This window comes from Maylandia zebra, linkage group LG2 (assembly GCF_041146795.1).
Source record: "Maylandia zebra isolate NMK-2024a linkage group LG2, Mzebra_GT3a, whole genome shotgun sequence".
Lineage (NCBI taxonomy): Eukaryota > Metazoa > Chordata > Actinopteri > Cichliformes > Cichlidae > Maylandia > Maylandia zebra.
Genome location: NC_135168.1, coordinates 31855900 through 31879571, shown reverse-complemented (window position 1 = coordinate 31879571; position 23672 = coordinate 31855900). Strand labels below are relative to the sequence as shown.

Sequence of the window (23672 nt, the reverse complement as noted above, 5' to 3'; positions counted from 1 at the left end):
CTGCGGTGGGATCGGGGCTGTGATTTGTGTGGGAGAGACGGAAGTGAGGGGGGCTCCCGTGCTGCAGTGTCCACCGACACCAGTGGCCATTTTAAGACGGAGCAGTATTTGCGGTGACCGCTAGAAGACGCTGTGTTTACACGGATCGCCCAGGCCAGACAGACAGCAGTGTACGCGAACACGGTGGGCCCCTGCTCCCATAGTGACACGTGCGCGCGCTCGCACACACACATAGACACGCACGCACGAGGTATCTGGCTGCGTGCCAGATGCAACGGAGGACTCTCAGAAGAGGTGGAGTGGACTCCGCCGTCCCCGCGTGAGGAGTCACCTTTAACAGACAGCGAGCTCACGTGCTTCAAAGCAGACGGACATTAGCATAAAGGCTATTTATGTTAAACAGGCTAATTTAGCTCACAGGGCTCTTCCTGTTTTCCGAGTGACCTGTAAAAATATCATTTTATTTTGTAGCTGTTTGTTTTGATATTTATTTACATCCACCGTGTGTGACACCACAACCCAGTGTGCTTTTATGTATGAAAGGTCACGGCGCTGGCTTCCGGTGTGGATAAGACACCAGTTCAGACGGTAAAAAAATAAACAGTAAATCTGTATTTAAATCCATTTTAAGGGGAAGAGTTGTTTTGGTTGGATTTTTTTGTCTTGTTTTTTTTAAATAAGAGCATTTTTTTTTATGTTAAAATAAGTAGGCGAAGCCTGGACTGCACAAACAGTAAACGCTTAAGAGTTTTCAGCTACTTTACTGAACATTTAATATAGCAAAGTTTGATTGAATACATTTAAAGATTTATAAAAGGACAAACAGGAATAATTAATAAACTGGGCTTTTGACTAGTTTCCACAGGCCTGAATAAGGCATAATTATATATATATATATATATGTGTGTGTGTGTGTGTGTGTGTGTGTGTGTGTGTGTGTGTGTGTGTAAGAGCCTAACAAGACTTTCTAGTAGAGAAAACATAACGAGCGTAAATTATAAGTGTGCCCGGTGTTTACATAATTTTTTACATGTGTCTCAGTTGTGCTGTTGACTGCGTGTGACCGGTGGCCTTGATTCGCCTTAGTATTCCCGCTGCCAGCTAACGGTGTGTGCTGATCTGCTTCTGTGGACGTTTCACGGGGTCGCTCTGACCAGAGCCTCGACTGCAGAGTCCACTTCGCATTTTGAGCGACGCCCCCAAATTCCGTGCAGAGTGTTTGCAGACCCTCCGGGACGGAGAGGTGGAGGAGGAATCGGCTGCTCCGCCGTCCATATACGCTACAATCACCACGCCATTAGTTCATGACTTCATCATATCTTTGACAGGAGAGCTCGGGTCGTGTTTGTAAGGTAAGCGGGGAGCTTTTCTCGACACTTCCTGTTGATTTTCGCCGTGTTGTATTGTCGCCTTTTTTCTTGCGCGCAGCGCCGTGTCGCAGCGACCACTCGGACTGTGGTCAGCTCGCCGTGGCGTCGGTCGAGCACCGTCTTCTTAGGTAACCTTAATAACGGCCAAATGATCGATCTGGTTTCCCGATCGATCCGCCAAAGGGGGCGATTGGCCGGTCTTGTAATAACACCCATCTCCCGTGTTTAATCAGCGGAGTAGTTTTTCTACAAATGTGGACACGGAACATAGCCTGGTCTTTTTTTATCCACAGCAACCGCATCGTTGCGCACCTCGCTCCTCGTCGTCGATAGCAGACAAAAGACAGCCTGTTTTTTTCCCCCGGCGTCCCTTATTTAGTCTTTCTCTGCTGAGCTTAAGCTTTGGCTGGCACACATAACAGCAGTCGTCAAAATGTATTTGAAAAGCGCGCTCCACATTTGACCTGCGCATATGCGCATATCTTTGCATATTGTTGTCGCTCTGTTATTGATTGCATTGATATACCGTGAAATTCTTAAAGGGATACTGCCTCCTGTATGCGGAAATCATTGGCAAGCATGCAGTGTGTGTCAGATACATGGCTGCCTTCATCTCTGTCCGGGGAGTTTGATTTCTGAGCCTGTGCACATGCATGTTATATTTTTGTCTTTAAGCACCGAATCTCTGCACTCTGCTTCTCTGGCTGTGTTTGGTGGCTCTGACTGAGAACATATCTCCCAGCCCTTCTTTCCTCGTAACTCTCTTTCTGTGTTTGTCACTCCAACATTTCTATTCTTAACCTTCCTCTCTTCATCCCCTATTCATTTCTAGCTCTCCAGGACTCCGAGGCTGCTGCAGAGAATGGGAATAGGGACACAGGCCAAGGCTTGCCATTTTGGCTGAAGTAACAGCAGGACAGTTGTCAGCCTCGCATCGGCTTCAATCCCCTTCTCCCTCACCTCTCCTCCCACACGCGCACGCATACTCACACAAGGACAGACAACTCCCCGTAGCCAGCTATGTCCACCGCGGTAGACATCGCTGGCCCTTCCTCCCCGGATCAGGCCCACAGCAGTGCTAAAATCCCCAATGAGCCACTGAGACCAAGCCTTAAGCGCTCTAACCACCCTTACAGCCTCTCCCATTACATCTCCACCCCTTCCCCGGCCGTGGATGTCAAAAGCCTGATGGAGCCCTCCTCATCTCAGCAACGGGCCACCCAGCCCGGCCACGCTAAGCCTCGCCGGGCCCCCTCCTGGCCCGACATGTGGGAGTCGCCCAGCGGGCTCCACCTGGCCCACGCTGCGGAGCTGCTGATGCGCGCTGGGCTTCTGGCTCTCACCCCTGCCACCACAGAGCAAGCCAGTTTGGGCGCACAGAGCAGCCAGCCAGCTAAGAGGGAGGCTGCAGAGGCAAAGAGCGGAAAGGGAGACGGCGAGGGAGGTGGGTCCGGGCCTGAGGAGGAGGAAGAGGACTCCTCTGCATGCAGCACTGACTTCCAGCCCTTCCTGGGTGCCTGGTTCCCCTTCAGCCCCGCTCTTTTCCCCCTGGCAGGCTTCCAGATGGGGGGAGGTCACTGGAGAAGCACGGCCATGGGAGCTGAGGGCATAGAGGGGCTGGTGGCCGAAGGATACTCTCCCAGCTCCCTGGGCGGGAGCAGCGGAGGCAGGAGGAAGAGGAAGAGGTGCGGGGAGTGCGTACCGTGCCGGCGTCAGACGAACTGCGAACAGTGCAGCAGCTGCCGCAATCGCAAGAGGGGACACCAGATCTGTAAATACAGGAAGTGTGAGGAGCTGAAGAGGAAGCCCGGGGGGCCGGGGTTTGAGAGCAGAGTGTCTGGGTTTGATCTGAGGGGGTCTGATTTTACTTTGGGTCTGGCACAGGAGAGAAGCAATGGAGCCTTGGACGGATAGTAACGCTTGCGGTGGCAGGATTTGTCAGAGGTTCCCGGTTGGATGATTGTTGAGGAGCTGCAGTTTTAACAAAACAAAAATTACAAAACCACACACACACACCAACACACACTCACCCACAGGACACCCTGTTAACATGCTCGGACTGTGACTGCCAGAGACGTTCAAAGATGTTGTGTTTCGTGCGGAGCTGCAGCTCCCGTTTAAGAATGTCCACACACGTTCCCATCCATTTTGACAATCAGAGAATTGGAGAGGCGAGAAAGAAGGATACCAATGTTTGTCAATATTCAGATGATGACAAAAATTCTGTAAATAGACTGTAAATATCTGGAAAACATTATGTCTTCTTCTTCCTTTTTCTTTTTTTTCTTTTTTTTTTTACGTTGCTTTCCAGTTTGGATGTACTGTGCTTCAAAGGTAAAGAGGAGCCAAATGTTTTGTTTCTAACGAGGGGAGTTTCTGTTGTTCTGACGTCACTGCATCAGTAAGAAGTGAATGAGTTTGGCCTCGGCTAAATTATTTCATGTGCAACTTGTACTGTATAGCGCTGTTTGCCCTTTTGAAATAAAAGAAATTTGCCATGTGCACTCGTCTACAAGCTCTATGCTACGTCTTTATGTGTGTGTGTGTGTGTGTGTGCGTGCACTCATTTGTAATTGGGCGTATGTGTCCGTTTGCAACCTTGTTTCTGCTTGCGCACACATGTGCTCCTGTATGTGTGTGCGAGGTTGTGTGTGGATTATGAGTCACCTAATGGTGTGGCTGAGAGCCTTATCACAACCCCACAGACACACAAACACACCTACACGCTGCCTTGGCAAGTCCAGTGCGTGCACTTGAGCACACCTAACCTGACACACACAATCATCACAAACATTCGGGCTCTTCCTCGCACACAATTTCCTTTTTTTTTTAAAAATTTTCCACGTATGTATATATAAATCTCTCACACACGCATACACAGATGAGGGGGGGGGGGGCAGATTTCAAGCCGAATACACAGCCAGCTGGGCTGAGGCTACAGGGTGGGTTTTTGCTTGTTGCCGTAACGATGGCTGATGTGATAAGACCTTCTTCCTCGGCGCCACACTCCAGGGGACCGCAGGGAAGACGTAACCATGGCAACGGCCGGCCCGAGGTGTCACGCTATAATTGGGCCACGGCTGCACTTCCTGTGAGCCTTCAGTCAGGGGGGATCGCAGAGGGACTGTGTGTGTGCTTGTATGTGAGTGTGCATCTGTGGGGGTGGGGGCAGGAGGGGGATGTGCACGTCCGTGCGTGTGTGTGTGTGTGTGCGTGTGTGTTTGTCAGGCAGGGAGAGAGAGAGAGAGACAGAGAGAGAGGGAAAGCACTGCACGCCAGCCAACGCAGGACACTGCCAACTCATGGAGAAAAGCAGCGAGCTCCAACATCATGCAATTACAACGCTCCCACTGAATGAGAAACACGCAGTCTTTTAGTTTTGAGTCCACAGTCTAGTGTTTCTTCATCTCCCAGACAAAGGGAGAATTTCAAATTCTTGGATCTGCAGCTTTTTCTTTTCTCACCCCCCCTCTCTTCAGTGCCTTTCTAGTGATTTGGAGCTTAATCCCCCCACCCCGCTCCTCCTCCTGGTCTCGTCACACATGCACACACACACACACACACACACACACACACACACCGGAAATCTGTGTCACCCGCTGCCCAGCAGGTCCAGTGACTCCCTGAACGCCTGCAGTCTGGCTCCACTGGCCTGCAAGATGGCAGGAGCAAAAAAAGGAGGGGGGGGGGGGGGGGCATTGAACGGAGGACAGAGGAGAGGCGGAGGAGGGCTGTGAGAGAGAGAGAGAGAGTTGGGGGAGGTGGAGGAAGAGGAGGAGAAGGAGGAGGGAGTGGAAAGCGGATACAGGGAGAGGGTGAAGGGGAGAGGAGGAGGTGTGTGTGGGGTGGGGGGGCATGGTGAAGGGCAGAGAGAGAGAGAGAGAGGGAAGGGGGAGGAAGAGGAGGGGTAAGAGGGAGAGATGAAAAGCAGGCCACAGGGGGAGAGAAAAGAGAAAGCGAGGGATATGCAGGGAGGAGGATGAGGGAGATGGACAGCAGGGGATGAAGATAACGTGGGGCCAAACAAAGAGAGTGGGAGAGATGAGTGTGAGATCCAGCAAGCGCGGTGATGGAGGCCGATTGAAATGCAGCGAGACAGAGATGCGGGGAGGTTAATGATGGATGCATTGTCCAGATAGACGGTGTGTGCCGTCACAGACCCCTGTGGAGCCTACATATGTTAGCACCAGCAGCCCTGCCCACTCTGGAGGAAAAACTCCTCACACACACACACACACACACACACACTGCAGTGGAGCAACCTGCCAGCCCGAGGCAACCTGCGCTGGAGCTGGGCGGACCCTCGCTCATGAGCAAGTCCTCTGAAATTTTGGCCACTGCGTTTGCTCTGAGACACTGTGTCTCATTGTGAAGATCTTTTTTTTCCCTTCGACCATTGGCCGTTTCCCCAGTGTTAGGAAATGTGTAACAGCTTTGCAGAAAACATCATCTTTCTGAGATCACTCGTCATTATGCCTCTGTTATCCATTTGCATTCCCCTTTTGTACACATGGAAAACATGCATCTCCCAAACAGCAACACAATGGCTTCTTACATCCTCAAAAAGCCCTGTCTCATCTTCCCCCCAGGTTATATTTTGGTGACACCGAGGTCAAAGGGCTTTCTTGACCTTTGACCCTTAAAGCTGTTAAAGGTGGATTCAGAGTACGCCAGGTTCTAAAAACAGCCACAGGATGGTCTTGTTTCTACCGGTGAAAAACAAGCAGAGAAATCACTAAATGATACATGTGACTTCAAAAATATCTGAAATGGATTCTTATCCAGTCAAATCTAAATACAGTCATAAAATCCAGAACAAATAAAAATAACTTTCAAATCCTTCTCACATTTCTACGGTACGGAGCCCCGCAGCGGACATGGGAGAAAAAAAAATTAAGACGGACTTTTGCGAGATCTCGCAAAACTTTTGCGAGATCTCGCAAAACTAACTCGGGATCTCGCAAAACTTTTGCGAGATCTTGCAAAAGTTTTAGCCGCATTCTTCGGACGCTGGCTTGAAGCCGACCGGGAGGTCGAGGCACGATGTGCCGGGAAAGTGGTGTTCCTCCCGGCTGTAGTAGGTCTCGACCTCCCGTTAGCTTCGAGCTAATGGGAGGTCAAAGGCCGAAGAATGCGGCTAAAACTTTTGCAAGATCTCGCAAAAGTTTTGCAAGATCCGAGTTTGTTTTGCGAGATCTCGCAAAAGTTTTGCAAGATCTCGAGTTTGTTTTGCGAGATCTCGCAAAAGTCCGTCTTAATTTTTTTTTCTCCCATGTCACCTGCGGGGCTCCGTACATTTCTATGCTCAGACGTAACGTGTGCACAAAATTCTGTTAATGTTTAGCTTGTTGCTGATTTCTAGGAAGCTAGGCAAAGCCCAGGGATAAAGTCTCCCTGTCTGCAGAGATATTTCATCATGACGTGGACCACCCCACGATGTGGAATTGATTATTACCAAAGATTACTGGGCTGGAACTCCCTTTGCACCTTTAAATTTGCACAACTCTGACAGCTACCAATCTCGACCACAGCTGCAATGTCAGTTATACGTTTTTGTCACAAGCCCTGCGAATTTTAGTTAATTATTGATAAATAAGTTATTACAAACAACACTTGGCCAACTAATTGACTGTATATAGAAGATGGAAGTCATTTTCCGATCTGAAAAGTAAAGTCAGCATGAACACCGCAGTCTTTCTCATTTCCAGCAGGGGGTGCTGCCTTTAATTATAAACACATGTCTGGTTGTAACTCTTCCTGATAGTTTTATGGTTTCAGTGGCTAGTTTTAAGTTGTTCCTGAAACAACACATTGCTCGTTTTATAAGTTATGGTCCCCATTAGAGTCAAAAAGGATGATAAAGTTTGGTTTACAGTGTGACTGACAAGTTGCTAGTCTATAAGTTTGTTGTGTTCTTCCATTTGCACCCAAGTGAAATTGTTTAAATAGCTTACTTTTATTAGTTTTGAATACTTTATACTCTATTTTACTATTGACGCATATGGAACATAACAACTATTTCAATCCATTCTTTAAAAAAAAATAACAATGATAAAGTTTATATTTTTACCCTATCAATGCTACAACTCTGGGCCAAACATGGAGGATTGTTTGTTGTTTTAATGTGTTTAAACGGGTTTAACATGTTTATTTTATATAGCGAAGTCCCTAAAAATAATCATTGGTCACCATCAGCCTCTCAGGCTTTTTTTTAGTAGTATTCCAGTGCAGTATGTCTTTAAGCTCAGTTTTTAAAAACATTATGAAACAACTCTAATCCATAGATTTACAGTTTGCAAGCACCGAACATCTAAACACTTCAGAAAAGAATCACTCTCAAGCCGAGTAATATGCCAGTAGGGGCATAAAGCCTGGGGTCAGGAATTTTTCATAGCGAGTCACCCAAACCCCGGAGCAGGATATTAATGACTAACCTTGTGTTGTGGATGAATCATCTCAAATGTTCTCTTGCCTGAAGTTTGGTTAGTTTTCGGTGTTATCTTCTTGCCATATGATTGCATTTGTCTCTGGCCATTGGGGACTCTCACATTAACTTCTATTCTGGGTAAAAAAGTTAACCCTCATCCTAGTGAAGATGGAGTGTCTAATGTGTTTATATTATGCTGACCATCACCACACCAATATATAGCAGTTAGCCCAGTTAGCCCAGCTTCACTAACTCTACAAACATAGCTGGGCTTTAGTTTTCCGTCTTTTTGTGCAAAGCAATAGCAGAAAAGTACATCTTAGTCCTTCGGTCCCGATCCTTCAGTTATATCACCTTCAAATGAAAACTAGCGAGCTAACGTCCTGCTTTCCTCTAGCTTTGTTAAACATCTTTCATGGAGGCCTGGATGTTAAACTTTAACATCTGAGAGAAACAGTCATGATGATCATTTTATTGGTGATTTATTTGGACCGTTTCTCAGTGTTTGATTGATTTTAACCGAGGAAGAGTTCTGACGCAGAAACGGATGATAACATTAGACTTAGGAAGCGGATACTGTCTTGCTAGCACCCAGTGAAACTTCACAGCATGAAGGTGCTGTGGCTACCTCCAAATGTAATCAGGTATTTTTTAAAATGGGGATTTTTCCAAGGTCGTTTTGAAAAATATCTCTGTCCAGATCAAAATGCTAAAAACAAACTCAAGTGCTGTCAAGAACAGCCAAAGCAGGTGGCAATGTAACCTCGCGAAGACATGCTGATCAATGAAAAGCACAGAAACAATAACAGAGCAGTCTAGTGTCAAAAAAGGAAATCAAACCACATACCTTCGGTTTTAAAATTTACGTTTTCCTTGTCCATATGTAAACGCAGTAATGAAGTTTAATGCATTTACATGTTTTAAAATATTCACCCTGCCAGGAGTCTTTCAGAAACTCAGTTTTCAGTGATCCAAACGCTGCTTACATGTGTACGAAAGACCCAAGTAAATCGTTATTTACGTAAATAATCGTGTACATGCGGACGTAGCCTTTAAAACTAAACAAAAAAACTCAGGGGACTCAGAGGATCACATGAGTATAACCTATCCAACGGTTGTTTTAGTCTGGATCAAAGTGTTGGACCCATAGAAAGTATAACGAAGAGATGTAGTGACCGTGCTGTCACCCTCTGGGTTCTGAAGAACTGTTTTAAAGCCTTGAGACCGAATGTTTCTGCCGTTGCCATTTTGGTGTAAAAAATCCAAATGTGACAAATGGGTATGGGTCTAACTGTGAACCCACTTGATCATTGGCCAGCAATGTGTCGGTTAATCCTCTATTTTGGAACACGGTATGACCAAGGTTTACAAAGTGTTTACAGAGTCAAAAAGGTGTTTCCCGTTGACTTCCATTTTTGTAAGTCCTCTAGTTAGAGTACAAGCTGTGTCCAAATTCATAGGCTGCATCCTCTCGAGGACCCGGCCTTCATGGCTGCATCCAAATTGATTTACTCACGAACAATTAAAACAATAAAAAGTCAAACAATAATATTTTTAAGTTATCTAAGTGATTTATATATTATGTTTAATCTGAGTAGTGAAAGACTGCGGGGGGTTTGAAAACGATGTGCCGGGAGTTTGCTGTTCTTGCCGGCTCTAGCGAGACGGATGTCTCCGAAAACGTCAGAGCACTTTTGAAAATATGTGATGTCTTGATAAACCAAGCAGATATTTGAAGTTAACACAGCTACATTCTTGCCTGAAAACACCTTAAAAGTTTATTTTGTGACCCAGAAACAGTAATAAGAGTAATATTAAAACTAAGCAATTCCAGTTTCCAACAACGGCGGCAAAAAACACTAAAAAAATTTATTGGATTTAAAAATGTTTAATCTTACACATTTCAGGTGTATCCTACCTTTTGCCCAGTGGCAGCTTTAAATTCCAGCCCCACCCACATATCCTAAGTCGGATACACAGATAACAAATTTAATGGATGTAGTTTTCAACATTTGTATAGTTTCAAATAATTACATGAGAAGCACAATCTGATATCCACATGTTAGAGTTCCTGCTACATCATCATAACAGTGTTGGTGCAGGATCAACATTGCAACTGACCTATCATGTTGTCAGAGTATTCACTTAGCATTAGCCAAGAAGTTAGCAAATGCTATAAAAAACTATCACAACCAAACTAGCACGAGTAATCTAAATTAGGCTAACAGCAAATCTAAATTGCTAAAACATTTATTATGTTGCATAAATTAATAAAGAATAAAAGAAAGATTTATACAAACAAAAGTTTTTTTCGCTCCACATTCCCAAGCAATGACATCACAGCAATCCAGTTGGTCAGTAGCATTGTTGATCCTGGACCAACATGATAATGATGATGCAGGACCAACAACAACATGGGGTTACATGACAGACTAGCTTTTTACCAGAGAAGCCTCGTTACAAACACATCATGTCTAAAAGACGTGGCTATAAGTTAGGGCTTATGATAGATAATGTTTTTAAGCTGAGAGTCGAGCTGATCATGGTTAAATGAAAACAAGTTTTTTACGCTGTGTAACTTAGCTTACTTAGTTTTACTGTTATTTTGCAGTGCGAATTCTTCAAAGTTAGCAAACTGAATAAAAAGCCTTAATTCATGAAACTTAGAACTAGTCAAATAACCAGAATTGTTACACGTTAAGTAACAATTATCTTCAGGCTATAAATGAGACTACCATTGCATTCTTGTGGAATGACAGCCTAAGGTGTTGTCTGTCACAGATTCTTTTTTATTGTCTTTCCCCACAATGACCTGATTCACAGAAACGATTAGGAGATAGCTTTTCCAAAAGACAGCCAGATAATATATGTTGTTTACTGTCACACGGTCGACACATGACATGCTACATGTGTCCTAATTTCACCTTTCGAGGTGGATAGAAAATAATTAGGAGCAGCAGCACTCTCTATACGCAGCACACGAGTGTATACAAACATTCCAAGAAGAGCTTTCTCAAGGAACAAAGGTGAACAGGCTCCCACAATGCTTTACTGGGACACCCAACACTGTCCTACTATATATAGCGGCGCTTTTCACGCTGTGTGCATGACTGCTCGTGTAGAGTCACATGGTTCAAGATATATGGCCGGACAGACGCTCACACGCTCTTCACTCAGACACACACACACACACAGAGGGTGAGGGTGTGGAAGTGGTGAAGGAATGCGAGAAGGTTTACTGAGTTGACTGTGACGTTGTGCTTCCCGTGACCAGACTCTCATTTTCTCTGTCTCCCCTAGCGTCTCGCCCTCCGTCTCAGTCTGAACCACATGCTAATCAGCTTTCTGTTCTCTCCGTTTGATCTCTGATGGGCTGTTTTCTGATAGAGCCCAATGAATAGATAATCATTGTGTAAGTGACCACTATCTACAGCTTCTCTGTGTCATCTGCAGCTGTCCCACCTACCCCTACCCCTACACACACAAACACACACACCAACACTGTGAACACACACAACTTTGTTAGAAGCAAGAAAACTCTTTTAGTTTGTTCTTTTACACAACAGGCATAAACCCATGTAGGACATATACAGTACAAATACAAACAGAAGGTAAAAAAACAAAGTGTCAGCTGGTGAAGACTTTTAGGAATTAATTAGTGACCAAGTAAAAGGAACATGTGACTAAATGGTTAGGTAGTAACTACAGCTCAAACAGTGCAAACCTTAAAAATAAAGTACTGCTGTCTCTGCCACGGGTGTGATTTTGTTCTTTTCTCTGGCTTCTTCCTCCTAATGTCCCGTAAAGCTGCAGTAGAGCCTATAAATATTTGTCCAGGGAGATGCTTTTCACGGTTTTAGATATGTACTCCAGCGCAGTGGAAAAGAAATGAAGCAATGGCCATGAGGTTAAAGTGCTGAGTCAAAGCAGTGGAGGGTGTTCACATCCAATTTGCCTGACCAACATAGAAACATAAGTTATTTTTACACACAGTCCCTCTAATTTGATGACCGTGCAGTTCTGTGAGCTTAAACATAGCAGTGTTTTAGCGCTAAAATGTGGATTTCCCCCCCTGCCAAGTCCATCACCTGATTATGCCCTCTTGACTGACCTCATCTGATGCTAAGTATAGAAATGTTAACATCTTTGGGTCCAAATAGCCAATACAAGTAAAAAAAAAAAGAAAAAAAAAGTGCACTTATGTGGCTTCCACAGCTGTCGGCGATCCTGAGCATGTGGCCATGTTGAAGTCATGAAGATATGGATTTGTTTTATTTTAACCACAAAACGTTGGTCAGGTCAACAGATGTCAAATGTGGCTAAACGCTCCCTCAAAAAAAACAAGCTAATGTTTGTTTAGTGGGTTGTTTCTTGCTATTTTTATTGTTATTTTTTGCCAATCACCAAATAAAAGGTAAATAAAATATCACAACTTTTAGTTTTTGGCTAAATTCATCAAATTTCTTTTGCCCTACTAAAGTCTGTGAGGAGCAGTGCTCTGAGCTGGATGCTAACATTAGCATGCTAACTTGCTTATGTCAATGACGCTAATGTTTAGATATTAGCTTTCCTCATCATAATGCTGTAACTGAAATCACTTATTGTACACTATATATTCAACATGTGCACTCTTGTTCAGCATGTTTTTGACTGAATTCCAGTATTATGTTTATCTGTAACATGCTACGGGTCAATTCCTGAGAGCATATGTGCATTTCTAACAGAACCTGACGTCGTTTCAGATTAGCCAACTACAGATACACAATGAAAAAGTATAGTATACCTGGCAAAGAGAAATTGAAATGCTTAGATTTAAGTGTTATTGAAGTTAACTTTCAACTACTTTGGTCATTGTATCATCACTAATATATTGTTTTGTGGAATATTTATGTCTATGTAATGTCCTTCCTGTGTGCTGCACAATTAGCGTATAAATGGGTTATTTTATTATAATTATGAAATATTATTTTATTTTGGTCTACTAAACTGTACATTGTTGTGTAATTTTAGAGGCAGCCTGATAAATTATTGCACAGTAAAAGTTGAAGGAACGTTACTCGTTAGCATTCTGTGGGGAATAGAGATACTTAAAGCAGCAGTCCTCAACCTTTTTTGCACCGCGGACTTGTTTATGTCCGGCAATATTTTCATGGACCAGCCTTTAAGGTGTTGTGGATAAATACAACAACATAAAACCAGTATTGGACAAAAAAAGAAGATTTATTCATAACACATGGGAAAAGACCCAGGAGAGTTAACGATAAAACCGATAAAAAAATAACAATAAAAACCGACAGAAAGCCTGAAAACCATGAGTTTCACACCCAAGTCTCATATCTCACGGCCCAGAACCAAGCGAGCCGCAGACTGGAGCCATGTGGCCTGGGTGTTGGGGACCGCTGACTTAAAGGACCTAAGTTTACTAAAAGTCTTATGGTCAACTTCAGAGAAAAAAATAGAAAAGACAGAATTCACCATGTAATGAAGCCAAGTGTTTCTATCAAATATCGTTCACTTTCATTATACTCCTGACACAGGATTGGTAGATCAACTCAGAGACCTGATGCTGCATGCTAGAGCTTGCAGCTTTGTCAAAAAGAGCCACAGTTTAGTCCCTTTGAATCTGATAGGTACAGTTTCTTTTCAAGTCGAGTGTGCTGGAGTGGCCATTACTCCATTGGTAACATTTGCTCTGACAGAAAAAAAGGCACTGTAGGCTGCCACATATTCCAAATATTATCATATACATCTGGATAAATTGTTCTTGAGCAAGACACCAAACCTGAAAGGCCTCCTGAGCAGGTCCGTGTCTGTCAGTGAATGTCAGGGACAGTAGAAAGTACACTGAGTATACTGACCCTGTTAATAATTTTACATGAATTTGGTTGTTTTCTTTTAAACCCAAAACTCTTACGCCAGTTAAAACGCTGAAGGAGAATTTTGCCAACAAGCAATCAACACAGTTAAAAACATTATAGTAATACGGTACATGGACTACATTTAACATAGCTCCCACCTTTGGATCAGTGAAGAAAAAAATGCGGATGATTTATCAGTTTTTCCTGCTTATGACATGTCAGTAATAAAACCACAGTGTTTTTCACCTGCAGTCAATAGTCTGTGTCTGGACACCACGCTCTGTGTCGACCTGTCAATCACAGACGCCGTGTGAGCGTATCTGTGCTCGAATTTCAACTCAACATCAAAGCTGCTTAGTTTTATCATTCAGGTTGACTTCAGTCCAAAAGCTTTCAAGTCTTTCTCTCACTTCACCCCCAGATGTTTCTCTTTCTGTAGCTCGGACCTTGAAATAAGGTCTAATAAAGTGGACTTTTGTTCACTGCTCGGGTTCAAGTCAGAATCCTTTTCTTTCAGTACGTGCAGCCTCAGCCTGAGCTGCTGCTGTACAACAGAGTGCTCATTACACTCAATAGAGTAGGCTCTTCGGGGTCATGTGTAGCAGAGATACACGTGGAGTCTTAATGGGTCGGTGGTGCGCTTCACTTCTGCAGATGAGCAGGTTTGGCTGGTATGGGTGGTTTCTTGGAGGCAGTTGATGTGTTGTGATGATTATCTGCGAATTTCTTCCTGAGCTGCTCCACGCGACCTCTGCCCTCTGGCTTCTCTTTGTAGCACGCGGTTTCTAAGAAAAGAAGCACAGGATGCAATCAATGACATGTTCTGGGATAGAGCTGAGGTGGCACCTCTTTCCCAAGGATAAGCTAATACGTAAATATCAAACAGACACGTTATGCTGTGAGTTGCTAGTTTTAGAGATGTTTGTCATTCTCTTAACTACAGTAGATTAAAATGGCACGTGCCAGATATCGTGACAGATATCATTCCTTTCCACTGAACTACACCCCGCCGTGAGGAGAGGTTCACGCAGCATCACAGGCTGAAAATATTAATGGTGCCCATAATGTTGCTAGCTGATGGTGGATGTAGACAGTTGAAAGAAAATAGTTCCTACATGAAGCTGCTCACAGGCAAGCACTGTCTGGGCCTGACGGTCGTGACGATGTATGATAATAAAAAGGTTTTGGACATGTGATTACTACACATCAACAAAACCTGGCAACCCACACACAAGCTATCCAGCACAGTTGTGTTATGTTCACATGAACTGTTCCATTAAAACAATAATCAGCTTAATAATTGTGAGTCATGCAGTAATCAATATGTACTGTAACACTGAACAGGCCTGCATAATGATCCCTGATAGTTCAGTTTTTCATAGCTCACAGTAAAATAGTGCGCGTCTGTACTGCTCCTGTACTTTTGTACACTTTTGACCATGAGCCATCTGTGCCGATTGATTCTTTGAGTTTATTGTTTCTATGAGCTGTTCTAATAAATAGCTACAATTTTGTATTCAGACCCACTTTATATCGATTAACCTGAACTTATAAGCAGTTAGAGTTGGTGATTATCGTACACTTTTAACACTAGCATACATAGATCCCTCCTCTATCCTCTCCTCCCTTCTCACCTCTGTCCTGGGGGCCAGTCTTCTCTGTGTCCGCCAGCGGGGCTCTGAGCGGCTGGTTGCCATGACTACTAAAATGGGGCTTGTAGAGCGGAGTCCAGTCGCTGAGGTTGTCAGAGCCGCTGCCTGATTCGCTGTCGCTGTCCTCGGCCGTGTCCTTCGGGTCGTCATCAGCGCTGCACGAGTCCATGTCTTCCTCGGATGACTGGTCATTCGGTGAAGCCGTGTCATCCTGCGCGTAAGACCGAAACGACTCGATGTTATAAACTCTAACACACACGCAGGTCGTCGCACTTTCAAACACATTTCAAACATGGGAACTTACATGTGTGATGGGTAGCTGGATGTCTTCTTTAAGGTTAAGCTGCTGGTCCTCACTCCCTGGAAGCAAGTCCACTCTCTGGATGGCATTCATGTTATCAGACTGAAATCTGAAAGACAAAGACATCCGTTTTAGTCCCTCCGATAACAGCCTTTAAATGAATCCACCAGTCAGCCATGTCACTAGTAACTTCTATAATCATGTTGGTGCAAGGAACTGTCCGGCTGACTGAAAGTATTTAGTTCACTGTTGATCTACGCAAACATAATTGAGAATCTATATGTTATGTGCTACGTTAAAAACACGATGCAGAGCAACATTAATTCAGATCTATTGAAAATAGGTTATTGTTCTTTACTGTGATAAGATAAGAGCTTATCATCCTTTGGATTTCTTTGAGTCGACTTGTCAAAGATATTTTTTGGGGGAAAAACACACTATGTGTTTCTACCTGTTGTTCATGAGGTTCTGGAGGAGTCTGGAGGATCTCAGTTCGTCCACCTCACCGATTATACTGACGCTCACGTCACCATCCCGCCCAAGGAGCCACCTCACGTGTTTATTGGAAGCTGGAGAGAAAATAAAAGAGGAAAACAAAATGTATATGAAGCATACAACATAAAATATATCCTTATTACACTCGGAGAGAAATGCTCAGCAGCATTTAGAATGAAGTCGTCTAACAAACTGTTATTGTGGCTATCAGCCAGAAGGTGGTGCTGTCCTATAAGTGTTGGTGTTGGGAAGCCTCACTCCCGGAACAGACTTACCCTCTAACACTTTGCTTGTTGCTGATTTGTCCTTAGTACATTTTTAACCCAGTTTGTGTTTTCTGTGTCCGTTTTCCCCCTGGAATTATTTAATTGTCTCCTACAGCAAAACTACCTTCTCACCTTCAGTAAGAGTTTACTTAAATGTCCCCTTTAAGTTTCACTTTAAGACCATGTTGTAATGCTAAAACCTTTATTTAAGTGTCTAATGTTACAATAATCATGAATTCACTCACAGTTATGAATCAATAAATTTTATAATGTTGCGTTCACATCCTGGAAACTGGGTGTTTTCAGCCATTGCCTCATTATGACGTTATATTCAAAAATAAACCCCCATCCTGACGGCTGCTGATTGTTTTTCCATGACAGTAGAGTACCTGATAAAGACCAAACACCTGCCGTGATGTCACAGATTGGGGCGTGGCTTTAAAATTCAAATTGTCAGTGTTGAAATTCCCCCAGCGGGACCAGTGAACATTTACAGGTTTCCAGCTAATAATGGCAGCTACTTATTTTTAGACAATTGGCTTGTGTGCTACGCATGCAGTGACATAGCACATAATGGTACCTGTGATGTCAGAAAAAAAACAAAAACACACCTTCAGTATTCACATTTATAGCCACCTCGCTGAGTGTCGATCACCTGCCATGACTTTACAGACCTGCGGTGCCTGTCTTTATTACCACCACACCCGCAAATTAACCAGAAATGCAGCACATAATAGAAATCTTCACACATAGGTGCAGGTTTAATCATGCATTTGTATTTAAAGACCTGTTTGCACACCACATGTAAAGGCTTGTTTTTTCCCATCCACAGAACAGTGAACAAAGACAGAAAGATGGCAGAAGGATTGTATGGAGTGCAATGTGCAAACGGCACACACTCCGTCACCTCTCAGGTGACATGGCAGAGATTGGGTGGACAAAGATGGGAACTTAATATGTGCTTTAAAGCATGGTGACGCCCCAGAACCACAGGACCTCCTCGATCTTATTCAGCTTTCAGCCAACAGAATGATTCAGCTGGCTGTGAGAGATCTGTCCATCAAACCCACACATGCTCACACACACACATCCATTGTCCAGGTGAACCGGCTGAGGCGGCAGGGTCTCAGTGAGTTAGAATAACACCTTAATTAGAGGAAGGCTGGATGAAATGAGTAAGAGAGAACAACAGGGATGGTCAAACTGGATTTCTTTGGGCGTAATCTGAACACATTAGTCAGATTGGTAACCAGAGAAGGTTTTGTACAAAACTCGTGCTTCACTGCTCACGTGTACTGAGAATTTAGAAGTTTTCAAGTAGGTGTAAATGAACTCTGGTGCCCCATTTTCTAAAATCTGTATTTTCGGAGCCCCCCAAAGGAGTTGGCAGCAAGCAACAAACTAAATTAAACATGATGAGCATGAAGTGATTTGCAGTGAACGATATTTACAGGAAAAACATGGTGTTTTCTCTTAACGTGTTATGGTTATACTGCCCAGGGCTTTATTAAATATTTAAAGCAATCTAAAATGAAAACTTAATAAAAAATAATTTTCAATTTGGGATGAGCGGGTTGTCAAAGTCCTTCTTCTTTGCAAGCTACATATTCATTGTATAAGACAAAGTAATGAGTTACAGCACTATTATAAGAAAAATAACAATAAACAGCTAAATGAAGCTAGTGCCAGCAGCTTGCTAGGTTAGCTTAGTATACAGACAAGAAAATGTGAGAAACGCTAACTGTTGCTGCTGTTGTTAGCCAACCATGATAAAGCTGGGACAGAAACTTTGTGAAGCTGCAACTTATGTATTTTTTTCATTGTATTTCTTTATTTGCACTTTATATCTTAAATTAGCAAGATAAACATTGTTAAGGACAGTTACAAAAAAAGAGAGGAAAAGCTAAGCTAGCTCTTTCACCTATTTCTAGTCTTACTATTACTATCTATATAATATTCACCTTTACAATAAATGTATCCATATAAATTTATTGTAAAATAAATTTCAAGATTCAGGCCTGTCAGCTAGCTGAGAGCTAGCTAGTTTTTATTTTGTTTTCAATTCAGTTTTTGCTTTAAGCTAGCTTTGAGCTTAGCTTTTATTTGTTAAACATGTTTCATTTTAGTTTTGTTTTATTAATTTTAATTTTTGCTTTTGTATTCTGTGGCATACAAAAGAAGTTATATTAGCAAGAAGTTATACAAGTGTATAATAAATAGGCTAACCAAAACACAGATTACAACCTTTACTTTAAGAAAATAGTTGACTTAAATAGCAAACAAAGCCTTGAATGCTCGCTGTACTGACAAATGTAAACAAGACTAGAAATAATACAGGTCCTGTATCGTAACATATTTCAGTTAGCCTGATAAATAAACCATAATGTTTCCACAACGTTTCATTTTCTGGGTTTTTATTTTTCAATCAATTACACCTTTTTACAGGTAGCTTTAGTCTTTAGTGAACCAGCAGCTTTTCTCTCTCATTTACCTAAATGATTTCCGCCTACTTAACCTGTCGAAAGAGTTGTGACACCTGCTGTTCCTGTAAAGAAATCTGGTGATATCAGACCGGACGGTATTAACCTCATGTCTAATGATGTTATGTAAAAATGGGAGCCAGGTTTACCAGAAACCTCGGTCCTTCCTCTTCCAAACAATGTTGTTTCATGAGTGTTTAAGGCTGTTCCCTTACTGGAATTTATACAAGTGTGACCTGTATGGTAAGCTGAACAAGTTTACCCACTACAGAATAACCAGTGCTGTACCTTTCTTTGACTTGGTGTTCCTGTTGTGTCCTCTTTCCCTCTCCTCCTTCTCCTCGCGCTCTTTCCAGCGGCGTACCTGCTCCTCTCTCATCTTGAGGAAGAGGATCCTCTTCTGCTCCTCACTGAGGGCCTCTAGAACCTCAGGTTCCACCCACATATCTTGAAGGATTTGAGCCAGCATCCTGCCTCTTTTCCCGGGCACCACACACGACTGTCAGCCCCTCTGTCTCTCGGTCCACTGGGTCGTGTTTCAGCAGTGGGGTGTGATTGCTTCTTTTCCCGCTGTGCTCAGAGTCAGGTTGCCCTTTTCTTTGAAGGATATGGGATCAGGTACAGTCCTGGCAGTTGGAGGTCAGTTCGGTGTTGTTTGTCAAGTGCTGTTTCTCTGGACTGCAGCAGGAGTGTGCAGGCTCTTTCTGGAGGCGGAGGTGCAGGGTAGAGTGTCTGGATCAACTGGGCAGTAAATGCTTCTGTTGTGGGCTTTAAAGAGAGAGTGAGAGAGAGAGATTAAACCTACTTTATTGTTTTGTTCCCTTTCACTCAATGCAGCTCTGGCTGGCAGAACACAATAGGCCCTAAGCAAATAAGTAACAATGCCAAGTGTAATGTGTGTGTGTGTGTGTGTGTGTGTGTGTGTGAGTGTTGCAGTGAGAATGCTGCTGTGCTTCCAAACACTGATGGGCAAATAGGGGCAGGTTCAGTATGTCAACACACTCACACACACAGACATAGACAGGGTGGGGTGCTAATGACTCTATGCTATCTGTGAGTAACAGACCCAGGGATAAAGAGTTGAATATCACACACACACACACACACACACACACACACACACACACACACACACACACACACACACACACACACACACAGTCTCGTTTTTTCAGAACCTTATCAACATGCATGTCAACACAGTTAGTTATAAATTAATCAGGAAGCCCTGAGAGTCTAAATCCCAGAAAACAACCTTGTGCAGTTTTTAAAATATGTGGGCTAATGTTTTGCTGAGTGAGAGCCAATAGGATTTGTGTGGCTGATAACAGCTGACCAATGAGCGCTTGAGAGCGATCCAGTGTTATGGTCACTGATAAAAGTTTCCTTTGAGGTTAGGTGTGGCCACATGTGCTTCACAGGGGGGCCCATTTAGTGATTCTAAATCCTAGTGGTGCTCAGTAGTGCAAATTTTAGTACTGATCCGATACAGGGCAAGAGGTGCAGATATCAGCACGCATACTGATACTAAAAAACCTGCAAAAGCAGCTCATGTAGGCTAGAGCAGTGTGTCCAGTGTGTCATGATTTATGAGATGAATCATGGGCGGTTTGCAAATTCTGAACACATTTTAATGACCCTAAATCACTGTGATTTATACCGTCCACAATAATTAGTTCAGTGAGCTTCATACTGTACTTAGAGGACAGAAACAAAGTATCGATCCTATCAGCCAAGTATTGATTCATTTCCAATACCAGAGTTAGCATCATTACTATCGATATTTGGATTGATCTGCCCACTTCTGCTAAATCCTGAACAAGAGCGGAATAATTCAGCTTAAATGAAGCAGTGAAACCAGGATATTCTGCACCTGTACATTTTTGTTAGCCTGGGAACTCAAAACAGTAGAAAACAGTCAATTTGGTCTGGCCGTGCTACCCACAGGTCACCAAATCGCACTAAACCGAGCAGCTTAGTTTTGGTGTCAGTTGTAGAACTAGTGTCCCTTCGTTCAATATCTGTCAGTAGTTTTTTTCCCTTGCTGTGATGTCTTTGTGATCCATGTTCTTTCCTATGTGAACGCCTACACTCTGTACATTGAATGGGGGCTGCTAAAGCCCTTTCAGATTGTGATTGGGAGCAATGCAAATAAACCCAACCTGACTCGAAGACTTCATAGCAAACATTCAGCTCTGTGGCAAATTGCTTCAGCTCTCTATTCATGAACAGCGTTACACCTGCACCACAGCTCCCACAATCAACTGTGTGAATTTGGGAAAAGAGAAGCATTCAGACTGAGACGTGAGTGCGTCCAGATTTCTCAAAGACAATAACAGCCCTTGCAGACTCTTTAGAGAAATAATATCACAGAAAGGGACAAAATTAGCAAACTCGCGGCTCTGTTATTCTTCTGTAAAGGTAAAGCATTGGGCTCTGGCTCTGCGCCAGCATGCAAATAAGCCTCTCTGCCGCTACACATACACCGAGAAGAAAGAAAGAAAAGCAGAAAGGCATGTGCACGGCATACTGAGAGAAAAGTTTGAAAGGTCTCTCAGTGTGAGAAAACACTGGCCATTTCACAGCGGCGGGGCAGAGTGTGAGAGATAAATGAACTTAGACGGGCCGGAGAATAGCAATCAAGCAAGAAAAGCAGGCAGAGAATGAAAGAGGAGTGCAGAGGAGGGAAAGTGGACTTACTCAGCAGCTGCCAGCTCGTAGCATCTCCCAGCTCCGGTCTGACTTTCAGTGCCTGTGTGAGTGAGCGCTATGATGAGCGTGTGACGCGACAGGCCGTCACAGAGCGCCTTTGTGTGTGTGTGTGGGATCAGATCAGTCGTCAGCAGTGCTGGTATGCAGGCATTTGTACTTGAATAGAAGTGGGACGGACTGACATAAGTGCATTCGTCTTTTCTTCTCCCCTCCTCCTCTTTCCACTACCTCTTATCTCCTGTTTAGATTACTACAATAACACAAAAAGGTAAACTAACAGCAGCTGGGTCACAGTATTAAAGTAAGCAGATTTACACATGCAGTGTACCTGCTGCCGTTAATGACTTCATAGCCTGAAATTTCTAATCTGCTCCGCTGATGAGATTTAGTTGTGTTCAAGGACATGAGGAGTTTAATTTCCCCTGACAGGCTCTGAATTTTACCCATCAAGGGAAAAGAGGGCAATTCTCTCTGATTCTTTTCTTTTTTTTTGTCTTTCCTACATGTACTGTTTAAATCTCATCTGGCTGAGAGTGCCTGCATAGCTGCATTTACCTCCCCACTTTCCTCCCTCTTCTTCCTTAAGGAAGTCCTGCTGGCTTTGTACGAAACAATTAATCACAACACCGCATGCACAGAAAGGAAACTGGGGTTTTTTTTCCACAGGGGTTTTCCGTCAACAGGTTGTTGACACCATTATTATACAGGTAGTCATTGTGTTTGCTCTTACTCTGCCCAGAGGCTTGATAGCACAAATGTCATTCACATTCCTATTAGCAAACAAAGCTATTTACAACTTCCAGTGTATAAGTGATGCATCAATGATGAGGCTGTTGCGTGATTTTCAGGGTTATGTGACTCACAATGAGGCTTCTGAGATTAAAAAAAAGAGGGGGAATTGCTGCTCCTGTGATTTTGTTTACAAGGTCCTTGATTTGAGAGATGATTACGTACACTGCTGTAAAGTACGTTAAGAACAGGCCTTTATTAAATGGGTCAGTAATACATTTACATTTTTATGACAGTTTTTTTTTACGTAAAATGTTATAATATTGTCATAGATTTATTCCAAAATCAATGTTTATTTCTTTATTGTTTATTTAACACAACTTATTTAACATGGTTTATCATTTATTTGTTGAACCTTTAATACAAATTTTACCCAAGTTTCTGCACAACCACTTAAATGCTTGTTTGGTGTATTTTACATTAGTTTCACCACAGTTACTGCCACGTTAAGGTTTATTTAAACGAAACTTGCAAAGCCACTTATTTGGAAGGTCTGACTCATTCAAACTGAGTTATCAAGTTGTAAAGTCGGCTAATCAGCAATATCTGTTCAGCAAGGATGACGGGAGTGGTAGGAGCAGAGTGGAAAACAGGCCGAGTGTGTATATGAGATGGCACAACACACCTGCAGTTTTAATCCTGGTGTGAACAACAGCTGAAATTTGTTATAACACATCTGTTACAAAATGTCTTTAATAAAACTGACATGTTACTGTGAAAAATGGATTAAAAAAATCTGCACTAAAATCGCAATATTGTTATTTACGAATAAGGCAGGAAATGGTTTGCTTTCTTTAGCTCAGTGGATGGGACCCCAAACCCCCACAACAGCTACCATTGCGCAAAGTGAAACCGCAACTACCATCAGTCAATACTGCTGAGTCTCCACCAAAAGTGATACCAGACACCTGTTTGTCTACCTCTCGGTGTGTTTCTCGCTCTCCCTCTCTCTCGTGTTTTTTCCCTTTCCTTGAAATCTTGCTCACGCCATTTCTTCTAATCAGTGACCACACCTCTCAGTCAGATTAACAGGAATTATTTTGTAGTAGGAGCTGATTTCCAATAAGGAAAACTTAGACTCCTTCCTTTATCTGTCACCTTCTTACCTTTTACATTTTCTAGGCAAATAACACTTGACTTTTGCTGCCAGGTCTCTCTTGGAAATGACGGACTTTAGCCACAAATGGCAGCGGCTGAAGGCCCCGCAGTTATTTACAATAAGTGAATGAATGAATGGAGTCATTGGTTTGAATTCACTCTGAGGGTAATACACGTGCGCCCACACTGAGTGGTGTTAATGCATGAGCAGCTCCCTCTGCTGG

The 23672-nt window shown here is 43.2% G+C and overlaps 2 protein-coding genes across 2 annotated transcripts; one reads left to right on the top strand and one right to left on the bottom strand.

Annotated features, from left to right (window-relative positions):
* The first annotated feature begins 1042 nt into the window (after nucleotides 1-1042).
* Nucleotides 1043-3872, top strand: cxxc5b (CXXC finger protein 5b). The gene is made up of 2 exons (XM_004563195.5): nucleotides 1043-1352; nucleotides 2203-3872. The coding sequence occupies exon 2, from the start codon at nucleotides 2391-2393 to the stop codon at nucleotides 3282-3284; it is 894 nt and encodes a 297-aa protein (XP_004563252.1). The 5' UTR covers nucleotides 1043-1352; nucleotides 2203-2390; the 3' UTR covers nucleotides 3285-3872.
* Nucleotides 3873-12998: 9126 nt separating this feature from the next.
* zgc:92242 (uncharacterized) lies at nucleotides 12999-21705 on the bottom strand. Its single transcript, XM_004563194.3, has 6 exons — nucleotides 21550-21705; nucleotides 19138-19617; nucleotides 16060-16177; nucleotides 15612-15717; nucleotides 15290-15518; nucleotides 12999-14440 (listed from the first exon to the last, which is right to left on the bottom strand). Exons 2-6 carry the CDS (start codon nucleotides 19316-19318, stop codon nucleotides 14298-14300), a joined length of 777 nt encoding a protein of 258 aa, XP_004563251.2. The 5' UTR covers nucleotides 19319-19617; nucleotides 21550-21705; the 3' UTR covers nucleotides 12999-14297.
* Nucleotides 21706-23672: the final 1967 nt, after the last annotated feature.